Source organism: Rana temporaria, chromosome 8 (genome assembly GCF_905171775.1).
Source record: "Rana temporaria chromosome 8, aRanTem1.1, whole genome shotgun sequence".
Taxonomy (NCBI): domain Eukaryota; kingdom Metazoa; phylum Chordata; class Amphibia; order Anura; family Ranidae; genus Rana; species Rana temporaria.
This window is the reverse complement of record NC_053496.1, coordinates 183,817,316-183,828,614: the sequence shown is the minus strand read 5'-3', so window position 1 is coordinate 183,828,614 and position 11,299 is coordinate 183,817,316. Positions and strand designations below refer to the sequence as shown.

Sequence of the window (11,299 nt, the reverse complement as noted above, 5' to 3'; positions counted from 1 at the left end):
TGAGGCGTGACCCCATGCAAATGATGGGCCGAGCGCCAGACAGATGCATATAACGAACGGCGCATGTGCCGTCCCGTGGACGCATCCCAGTGCGCATGCTCAGAATCACGTCGGAACTACTCCCTAAGATACGTCGGATCGCTGCCTACAGCGTGAACGTAACCTACAACTAGTCATATTCACGTCCTACGTAAAATACGTCGGCTTGTGTTCCCTTTGCATGGCTGCTGCTGAGTCACACCTCCTTTTTGGGGCATAACTTTGCGCCGGACGTATGACTTTATGCGCACTGCGTCGGACGGATCTACATTCGTGAATCGGCGTATCTCCCTCATTTGCATATGTGAATAGAAAATCGGAGGGAGCGCCAAATACGACCAGCGTAAATATGCGCCCACTCTACGCCGGCGTAGGCAAGTTACGTCGGTCGGATGATGCCTATTTTCAGGCGTATCTTCGTTTCTGAGTCAGGTGCCCAGTAAAGGTAAATTCTTACTTTTCTGAACGGAGCTCCAAAGCCGGTGTCCTGACGAAAAAGATCCCCCGCCTGACTAACAGCTGTACATCTTCGGCTATTTTTAGCGGATCTGTTATAATTCGTACTGCGCAAACGCTGCGCCTTTGCAGTACAGGGGGGTCATTATCCGCCAGGGGGGACCTTTATCGGCAGAACACCGGCATGAAGTCTTCTTTAAAAACCGACACGACTGGGGAGTGCCGATCTCCTGGTCCTCCACAGAACTCTGTGATTCCTCTCGTTGATCTCTATGGCATGGTACAGGGATACGGTACAAGGACAGCGTAGTGGGGTTGAGATCATGAGGCTTAAAGATACTGGCCCGGATTAATATAGAAGCACGCATCTTTGTGCGGGCGTAACGTATCCTATTTACGTTACGCCTCCGCAACTTTGACAGGCAAGTGCTGTATTCTCAAAGCAAAGTTGCGGCGGCGTAGCCTAAATAGGCCGGCGTAAGCCCGCCTAATTCAAATGTGGAAGATGTGTTATGTAAATTTAATGTGACCCCACGTAAATGACGCTTTTTACGAACGGCGCATGCGCCGTCCGTGAAAGTGTCCCAGTGCGCATGCTCCAAATTAACCCGCAAGAAGCCAATGCTTTTGACCTGAACGTAAATGACGCCCAGCCCTATTCGCGAACGACTTACGCAAACGACGTGAAAAATTCGACGCTGTTCCGACGTCCATACCTAACATTGGTACGCCTCATATACGCCTCATATAGCAGGGGTAACTTTACGCCGGGAAAAGCCTAACGTAAACGGCGTATCTGTACTGCGTCGGCCGGGCGTACGTTCGTGAATAGGCGTATCTAGCTGATTTACATATTTCTAGGCGTAAATCAGCGTACACGCCCCTAGCGCCCAGCGTAAATATGCAGTTAAGATACGACGGCGTAGGAGACTTACGCTGGTCGTATCTTATACAAATTCTGGCGTATCTGATTCTTTGAATCAGGCGCCAAGATACGAGGGCTCAGACTCGGAGATACGCCGTTGTATCGCCTACGAGAATCTGGGCCACAGATTGCTGACGTAGATGGGAACAGAACATCAACACGGCAGGTGGAGTTGGTTTCTGAAGAAGACTTTATCTAGTATTTGGTCTTCATCAGAATGAATACAAGTAAAGCAGAAATACTGAGCACACTGGCCTCAGGAAATATGGCCAGGATTGCCGCTTGAAGCCAGTCCCTTAGCTATCCCGGCAACCGATAGGCTTTGCTTGTCTCATTGGTACAGTGACCGCAAGTGACGGTACGTGGCAAGTAGCAGATGCACTCCTGACCATCTTTCTTGAGGCCAGTGTGCTCAGTCTTTCGGCTTTACTTGTATTCATACGAAACGCGTTGAGTCTAATAATAGCTGCACAATATTAAATCAATAAACATAATAATAAAAAATGACCTCACCAAGAAGATGATGGAGCTGCTGACAGGAGAGGTGAGGAGGATTCTGGGAATTCTGGGACATTATCCAGTAACAGACAAGGGGTGTGTCTGGATGGTGACTGTATCATTGTGTGTGTCAGGTTCCTATAAGGTGTCAGGATGTCACTGTCTATTTCTCCATGGAGGAGTGGGAGTATTTAGAAGGACACAAGGATCTCTACAAGGACGTCATGATGGACAGACCAGACAACGACAACAATGCACAACATGATCAGGTAGATGATGAACAATTATTGGCTGTTATGACTTATATATAAGCCTGTGTGTTACAATGAATGTTACATTTTATATTCAGAAAGGAAGCATCATGGATAATAATATTGGTATTAATGAAGAGTATCCAGAGGAGGATGATAAGTATGGTGTGAAGGAGGGACACAAGGATATGATGGAGCCACCTAATACCAGAAACCCACCAGAGAGATGTCCCCGTCCTCTGTATTCCCGGGATTCCACACAGGAAGGTCACACCATCCCCCACCATCATCAGGTAGATGAGTGACAATTATTGGTAGTTATGATTTATACACAAGAATGTTTGTTACTATAAATGTTTTGCAATGCATTCCAGAGTGGAAACCTCAGACATGATAATATTGTTCCTAAAGAAGAGTATAAAGAGGAGGATGAGGAGTATGGTGTGATGAAGGGGTTTTCAGGAGGACTAATGGATGTCATAATGGAGCCACCTAATACCAGGAACCCACCAGAGAGATGTCCCCGTCCTCTGTATTCCCGGGATTCCACACAGGAAGGTCACACCATCCCCCACCATCATCAGGTAGATGATGAATGATATTTGGTAGTTATGATTTATACACAAGGGCCCAGATTCTCGTAGATGGGCGCAAATTTGGGTGGGCGTAACGTATCTGATTTACGTTACGCCGCCGCAAGATTTTCAGGCAAGTGCTTTATTCACAAAGCACTTGCCTGTAAAGTTGCGGCGGCGTAGCGTAAATCACCTGGCGGAATTCAAATTCGGCAACTTTATTGCGTCGGCCGCGTGTACGTTCGGGAATTCGCGTATCTAGCTAATTTGCATACTCGACGCGGAAATCGACGGAAGCGACACCTAGCGGGGAAAAAAAAAATTGCAGTTACGTTCCGACGGTGTAAGAGACTTACGCATGTCGGATCGAATGGATATCTATGCGTAACTGATTCTAAGAATCAGGCGCATAGATACGACGGCCCAGATTAGGAATTACGACGGAGTACATGGCGCTGCGCCGTCGTAAGCCCTTTGAGAATCTGGGCCAAGATTTTTTTTTTACTACAATGAGTATTGTAGAAGAATCCAGACCACTGTGTGCTTGGAAATATCATCATATCAATCCCATATATGTGACGCTTTAACAGCAAAGAGGAAAGTGCTAAATAGTTTACATTTAAGGATACAGTATGTATATTTATAACTAACGTTGTTAATTTATGCAAAGAAGCTGATTAACATATGACACGCCCCTTATCAATATCAGCCAAACCCACTTGGCTATCCCTCTTGATCTCTAAAACTCTACATTTAGAGATAACCCAGAGCCTCTCTTACTAGTTCCCACATAATAAATCATACCTTTCCCATATCCACATGTTCTTCTTAATTGGCTCCCAACAAGGTTGGGGAAGCTGAGGGCAACAAGACCATGACCACCAGGCCTGTAGCCATAGCTGTTGGGTTCAGAGGATTCCCAACAAGGTTGGGGAAGCTGGGGACAACATGACCATGACCACCAGGCCTGTGGCCCTGACTGTTGGGTTCAGAAGATTCCCAACAAGGTTGGGGAAGCTGAGGGCAACAAGACCATGACCACCAGGCCTGTAGCCATAGCTGTTGGGTTCAGAGGATTCCCAACAAGGTTGGGGAAGCTGGGGACAACATGACCATGACCACCAGGCCTGTGGCCCTGACTGTTGGGTTCAGAAGATTCCCAACAAAGTTGGGGAAGCTGAGGGCAACAAGACCATGACCACCAGGCATGTAGCCCTGACTGTTGGGTTGAGAACTCCCCAACAAGGTGGGAGAACCTCGAGGCAACAAGACCATGACCACCAGGCCTGTATCCCTGACTGTTGGGTTGAGAACTCCCCAACACGGTGGGAGAACCTCAAGGCAACAAGACCATGATCACCAGGCCTGTAGCCCTGACTGTTGGGCTCAGAAAATTCCCAACAAGGAGGGAGAACCTCGGCAGAACAGGACCATGACGACCAGGCCTGTAGCCCTGACTGTTGGGTTCAGAATTCCCCAACAATGTCTTATTATATATTCAGAGTGGAAACCTCAAAGATGATGATATTGTTGTTAAAGAAGAGTATAAAGAGGAGGATAAGGAGTATGGAGTGATGAAGGAGCTTTCTCAAGGATCTGTACGAGGGCAATATGATGGAGCCTCCTAATACCAGAACCTCACCAGAAAGATGTCCCCGTCCTCTGTATTCCCGGGATTCCACACAGGAAGGTCACACCATCCCCCACCATCATCAGGATGGGGGAGTTGAGGGTCTAGAACACGTCACCAAAACTTATACAGTGGATCCTCGGATTGCGAGTAACGCGGTTAACGAGCGTTTCGCAATACGAGCGCTGTATTTCCTAAAATCCTAACTCGGTGTGCGAGCGTTGTCTCACAAAACGAGCAGGATTCAGGCCAAAGTGGTGTGCAGTGCCGCGTTTGGCCTGAGTTGGGGGGGGGGGGGGCAGCTAGATGTCAGCAGATGTCCGATTGGAGCCTACACACGGTCGGAATATCCGACAACAAGCTCCCACCGAACATTTGTTGTTGGAAATTCCGAGCGTGTGTACACAGCATTATTCTTTCAGATAGACCTGAGATTCCAGTCCTATTCAGGCCTTTCAGTGGTTCTTGTCCACCTTCTACTTGGTCTGTTTTAAGATGTCCCGACTGTATCTGGATATCTGCGTCCCTCAATGGATGAGAAAGAAAAGATTATTTTACTTTCCAGAAAATCTAGTTTTTGGAGTTCCATTGAGAACACAGGTTCCAACCCTTTTTAGCCACATTCAAAAAGACTTACGACGCCGTATCAGTAGATACGCCGTCGTAAGTCCGAATCTGCGCCGTCGTATATTTAATCAGTAGATACGCCGTCGTAAGTCCGAATCTGCGCCGTCGTATCTTTAAGCGTATTCTGGAAACCAGATACGCTTAAATTTGGCTAAGATACGACCGGCGTAAGTCTCCTACGCCGTCGTATCTTATGTGCATATTTACGCTGGCCGCTAGGGGGCGTGTACGTGGATTTCCGCGTCGAATATGTAAATGAGCAAGATACGCCTATTCACGAACATACGTACGCCCGTCGCATTAAGCTACGCCGTTTACGTAAGACGTTTTTGCGGCGTAAAGATAAACCACCAAAAAGATGGAAGGTATGGACGACGGGACAGCCGGCGTATTTTACGTCGTTTGCGTAAGCGTACGTGAATGGGGCTGGGCGTAGGTTACGTTCACGTCGAAAGCATTGAGCCAACGTCTTTACGTAGGGAGTATTTGCAACGTGATTCTGAGCATGCGCCGTACCAACGGCCCTCGTTTACATGGGGTCACGGTTAATTTAAATGAAGCCCGCCCACTACATGCCTACTTTGAATTAGGCAGGGTTACGCCGGGCCATTTGCGCTACGCCAACGTAACTTAGGGAGCAAGTGCTTTGTGAATACAGTACCTGCCTCACTATGTTATGTCGGCGTAGTGCAAATGGGATGCGCTACGCCGGCATAAAGATACGCCGCGATACGTGAATCTGGCTATTTGTGTTCTTTGCCGTTGCCCTTGGTGTTGCAAGCTGAGGCATGCTGGGTAGAGGAGGGGTTTATGAGGGCTGACTTACAATTTTTCTGTTTACAGGTGACCCAACCTCCTGTAGGTGGCAGTGTAACCTGAATGTTTTGTAATTCCATCATCGGACTCCAAGAAATGGTATTAAAACGTAATTTTTGCTACCATTCTGTTGGTTTAGGGTGAAGATCTGATGAACATGAAAACTGAGTGTGACGTAGAAGAGACGTATGTGAGGGATGATCAGCAATATACGGAGGAGGCTGGAATGACGAGGACATTTATAGAGGAGGACACTCCTACAGAGATCAGCACAGGTGACCCATAATATATTCTTCTCTTATCTCTGCTCTGTTACTGCTCACTGATTGGTCTAGAGTAGGGCGGGAGCTCAGCCAGTATCAACCAATAATAAGTTATGGAACTGTCCTTTTCTTTTACTGATACCCGTCCTGGGGTTTGGCCGGCAGTACAGTGGAATTCTGGATTACGAGTATAATCCGTTCCAGGAGAATTCTCATAATCCAAACCACTCGCATATCAAAGCAAGTTTCCTCATTGAAGTCAATGGAAACGAAAATAAATTGTTCCGCATTGACTTCAATAGCATGCAATACCGCAAGCGGCCAGAGGCGCGGGGGGGGGGGCATCGGAGAGCCTCGGAAACAGACGTAAAGGCCCAAGGACAGTTCGGCTGACCTCGGCAAACCTTGGAAAGACTCCATTTATTGAGTCCTCGGGCCTTTCCCTGCATTTCCGAACTGCGCCGTTCGGGCTCCGCCCCCCCACCTCAGGCCAAATGCCAAAATCCTAACTTGATTTGCGTGTGTTGTCTCGCAAATTAAGCAGGATTCAGGCCAAAGCGGTGTGCAGTACTGCGTTTGGCCTGAGGTGGGGGAAACCGGAGCCGAACGTCGCCTTTTGGAAATGCACGGAAAGGCCCGACGGATGGTTCAGCTGACCTCGCACCGCAGCCCCCCCCCCACCTCAAGCCAAACGCGGTACTGCACAACGCTTTGGCCTGAATCCTGCTCAATTTGCGAGACAAAGCTCCCAAAACCGAGTTAGGATTTTAGGACATACAGCACTCGTATTACGAAACGCTCGTTAACCGCGTTCCTCGCAATCCGAGGTTCCGCTGTATTAGGTTGTGTGTCACTCCTAGTTACAGTAGCACAGATATGATAACACAGATTGAGCCTTTCTTAGGTTCTTCACTCTTCTTCCAGAAGACTTCTAGATAAATGTTTCCATAAAACTCCATTTACAGTATTTTTAGATGACTAGTAAGGAGTAACAGAGGCTGAAACCCTTATCTTTCTAGGAGAAATGACTGCCGTAAAGCTCCCTCCGGTGCTGCATATCACCAGAAGCCTAGGCCTAGGGTCACTTGTTCTATGGTAAAGGGTCTGCAGGTCTGAACTTTGACTCTCTTGTCTATCAGAGATCACATGACCCAGTGCCTAGGCTTGTGGTTGTGTAAAGAGCACGCCCCTCCCAGTCCCCATTGGTTCCTGCTCTTCTGACAAGGCTGTGTAAATGTAGAAGTGATCTGGGAGGAGGACCAAAGGTTCTTTGATGGGGGGAAGAGTCCCAGCTGGTTGGGACCTCCACAGAGAACATCTTCTCACTCCTATCTACCTGATCCAGATGGAATCTTGATGGAAGTGAACTAACCCTCTCATATCTATTGATGATGTTTTTCTATTTTTCCAGGACACGCCATGGAGAAACCCTCAAAGGATCGTCTCACTTTATCTCCAGGTTGTAAAATGGAAGATGAGGACACCACAGGAGATTGTGGAGGAGAAAAGACAATAAGCTCCACTATGGATGGAGGACTTCCCAGTGTGGATAGACCATGGAATCCCTCCGACTCTGAGCAACCTCGTACTGTGAGGGGTGGTGGTGAAATGAAGGGGGAGAAGGAATTTTGCTGTTTTGAACACGGAGAAAGGTTTTGCTCTGCTTCTGGTGTTTTTATACATCAGGGATATCGCAGGGTGGGGGAATATTTTTCTTGTTCTGAGTGCGGGAAATGTTTCCTATATAAATCAAAACTGGTTAGACATCAGAGATCTCACACAGGTGAGAAGCCGTATTCCTGCCCTGAGTGCGGAAAAAGTTTTCTTTGCAAGTCCAAACTAAATATACATTACAGGTCCCACACGGGTGAGAGGCCGTATCCCTGCCCCGAGTGCGGGAAATCTTTTCTACAGAAATCAGACCTCGTGTCACATCAAAGCTCGCACACGGGGAAGAAGCCGTATTCCTGTGCCGAGTGCGGGAAATGTTTTTCAGACAAATCCGGGCTTGTTGTTCATGAAAGATCTCACACGGGGGAAAAACCATTTTCCTGCCCTGAGTGCGGGAAATGTTTTTCAAACAAATCGGGGCTTGTTGTACACCAAAGATATCACACGGGGGAAAAGCCGTATTCCTGCCCTGAGTGCGGGAAATGTTTTTCAATTAAGTCCAAACTTTCTAGTCATCAGAGAATGCACACGGGCGAGAAGCCGTATGTCTGTCCCGAGTGTGGAAAATCTTATAGACTGAAATCGGTACTTATTAATCATCAGCGATGCCACACGGGGGAGAAGCCGTTTTCCTGCTCTGAGTGCGGGAAATGTTTTTCAAGCAAAGCAGCGCTTGGTGTACATCAGAGATCTCACACGGGCGAGAAACCGTATTCATGCCCAGAGTGCGGGAAACTTTTTTCACGAAAGTTCCGTCTTAAAGAACATCAGAGGTCTCACACGGGTGAGAAGCCGTATTGCTGTCCTGAGTGCGGAAAACGTTTTTCATGCAAGTCCTATGTTACTCAACATCAGATACGACACAGGCAGAAACAGCAAAGATCTCGGACAAGGGAAAAGCCGTACTCCTGCCCTGAGTGCGGGAAATGCTTCTCAAAGAAGAATTGTCTTACCATACATCAGAGATCCCACACAACCCCCAAGGTGTATTAGTGTCCTAAGTGTGGGAAATGTCTTCTATGTGGATCATATTTGGCCGTACATTGGGACGTTTATCGGTGAAAAATGCAAATATATTAATATGAAACAAATTTGAATTAAATATTTATATTCTTAAACTCATGATATTCTTTGAAAGTTGATTGATAAAAGTCTTCCTTCAGATCTGTATTACGAAATGTCCTTCTCTTTTCCTTTTTCTAACACTACAAGTAAGGCCCATCCTGTAGGTTTTAGTTTTAGTCTTAATCTTGTGTCTTAGTAGTTTTGGTTTTACCGGCTTGTACTTGTTGGAACAGCAGACTCCTCCCCCTTCTCATAAATCTCAGGACGTCTGTAGTAGACTCCAATGGTAACTCCATCAGTTCCTAGACCCGTCTATCATTCCTCCCGTAATTCCTCCTCCGCACCATCACCACCTCCAACCACAAGATCATCTTTCTTTCTCACTTTCACATCACATCTAACATAGAGGAACCCCCCTCCATCTTTTCTATGTCCCGTGTCCCTCTAAACAAGAGGATCTGCATGAATACAAACAGCCCAGTCTTGTGAGGAGCCAAGCCGTGTTTCTGGAACACCAACTAAGTTCTCCATCACCGACCATCAACCAACAACATCTCCCATTCTGCTCGGCAGGTTGCTGGATTTTGTATATTGAGCTACATTATTATTTTGTATCTTCATTTTGTCTGTGATATTATGTTTATTTGTAATTGAGGGATCGCATTAGTTATTGCCTCACCCTTCCCCTTTTACAAACGGCTCCAACCCATTTTATATACCTCTCCGGCCATCCCAGAAATCTCCTCTAATCAAAACAGGCCGCTTTCTGTTCAGGTTTAGACACCCGAGTGCCAGCCTGTATGTACGCCTTCATTACCAGGCCATGTTTCAATTTTCAGTGCTGTATTCATTTGACAGACAATTACTCAGTCTGAAGCCTTATAGATTTTATATTCTTTATATTAGTTACATTTTTTTGAGGTACAGATTTTGGTTGCCAATAAATCACTTTTTACATTTTTGTTTTACTATAAAGGGAAGCCTGACTCCACTGACTCCCCACCTGCTGCCCAGCCTGACTCCATTGACTCCCCACCTGCTGCCCAGCCTGACTCCTCTGACTCCCCACCTGCTGCCCAGCCTGACTCCATTGACTCCCCACCTGCTGCCCAGCCTGACTCCTCTGACTCCCCACCTGCTGCCCAGCCTGACTCCACTGACTCCCCACCTGCTGCCCAGCCTGACTCCACTGACTCCCCACCTGCTGCCCAGCCTGACTCCACTGACTCTCTACCTGCTGCCCAGCCTGACTCCACTGACTCCCCACCTGCTGCCCAGCCTGACTCCCCACCTGCTGCCCAGCCTGACTCCCCACCTGCTGCCCAGCCTGACTCCACTGACTCCCCACCTGCTGCCCAGCCTGACTCCCCACCTGCTGCCCAGCCTGACTCCACTGACTCCCCACCTTCTGCCCAGCCTGACTCCCCACCTGCTGCCCAGCCTGACTCCACTGACTCTACCTGCTGCCCAGCCTGACTCCACTGACTCCCCACCTGCTGCCCAGCCTGACTCCCCACCTGCTGCCCAGCCTGACTCCACTGACTCTCTACCTGCTGCCCAGCCTGACTCCACTGACTCTCCACCTGCTGCCCAGCCTGACTCCACTGACTCTCTACCTGCTGCCCAGCCTGACTCCACTGACTCCCCACCTGCTGCCTAACTTTTGACCACTGATTCTGCCTACAGCCCAGCCTGGTTCAGCTGACTCTCTGCCAGCTGTCAAGCCTGACTCTGCTGACTCCACACCTGCTGCCCAGCCTGACTCCACTGACTCTCCACCTTCTGCCCAGTCTGACTCCGCTGAGTCCACACCTGCTGCCCAGCCTGACTCTGCCGACTCCCCACCTGCTGCCCAGCCTGACTTTGCCAACTCCCCACCTGCTGCCCAGCCTTGCTCTGCTGACTCCCCACCTGCTGCCCAGCCTGACTCTGCTGACTCTCCACCTGCTGCCCAGCCTGACTCCACTGACTCCCCACCTGCTGCCCAGCCTGACTCCACTGACCCCCCACCTGCTGCCCAGCCTGACTCCACTGACCCCCCACCTGCTGCCCAGCCTGACTCCATTGACTCCCCACCTGCTGCCCAGCCTGACTCCTCTGACTCCCCACCTGCTGCCCAGCCTGACTCCACTGACTCCCCACCTGCTGCCCAGCCTGACTCCACTGACTCTCTACCTGCTGCCCAGCCTGACTCCACTGACTCCCCACCTGCTGCCCAGCCTGACTCCACTGACTCCCCACCTGCTGCCCAGCCTGACTCCTCTGACTCCCCACCTGCTGCCCAGCCTGACTCCACTGACTCCCCACCTGCTGCCCAGCCTGACTCCACTGACTCCCCACCTGCTGCCCAGCCTGACTCCACTGACTCTCTACCTGCTGCCCAGCCTGACTCCACTGACTCTCCACCTGCTGCCCAGCCTGACTCCACTGACTCTCTACCTGCTGCCCAGCCTGACTCCACTGACTCCCCACCTGCTGCCTAA

General features: G+C 49.2%; 2 protein-coding genes across 2 annotated transcripts; both read left to right on the top strand.

The window, feature by feature from the left end:
• The first annotated feature begins 7,216 nt into the window (after positions 1-7,216).
• On the top strand, positions 7,217-8,873 carry LOC120909570 (oocyte zinc finger protein XlCOF6.1-like). Its single transcript, XM_040321334.1, has one exon. It carries the CDS (start codon positions 7,500-7,502, stop codon positions 8,742-8,744), a length of 1,245 nt encoding a protein of 414 aa, XP_040177268.1. The 5' UTR covers positions 7,217-7,499; the 3' UTR covers positions 8,745-8,873.
• A 55-nt stretch (positions 8,874-8,928) lies between these two features.
• LOC120910607 (classical arabinogalactan protein 9-like) lies at positions 8,929-11,299 on the top strand. The gene is made up of 2 exons (XM_040322364.1): positions 8,929-8,962; positions 10,503-11,299. Exons 1-2 carry the CDS (start codon positions 8,929-8,931, stop codon positions 11,297-11,299), a joined length of 831 nt encoding a protein of 276 aa, XP_040178298.1.

Coding starts and splice junctions, on each gene's coding strand:
- LOC120909570 (XM_040321334.1), top strand. CDS start 7,500: ATGGAGAAACCCTCAAAGGATCGTCTCACTTTATCTCCAGGTTGTAAA.
- LOC120910607 (XM_040322364.1), top strand. CDS start 8,929: ATGTCCTTCTCTTTTCCTTTTTCTAACACTACAA. Junction 8,963..10,502: donor TCCTTTTTCTAACACTACAA/GTAAGGCCCATC, acceptor TTCTGCCTACAG/CCCAGCCTGGTTCAGCTGAC.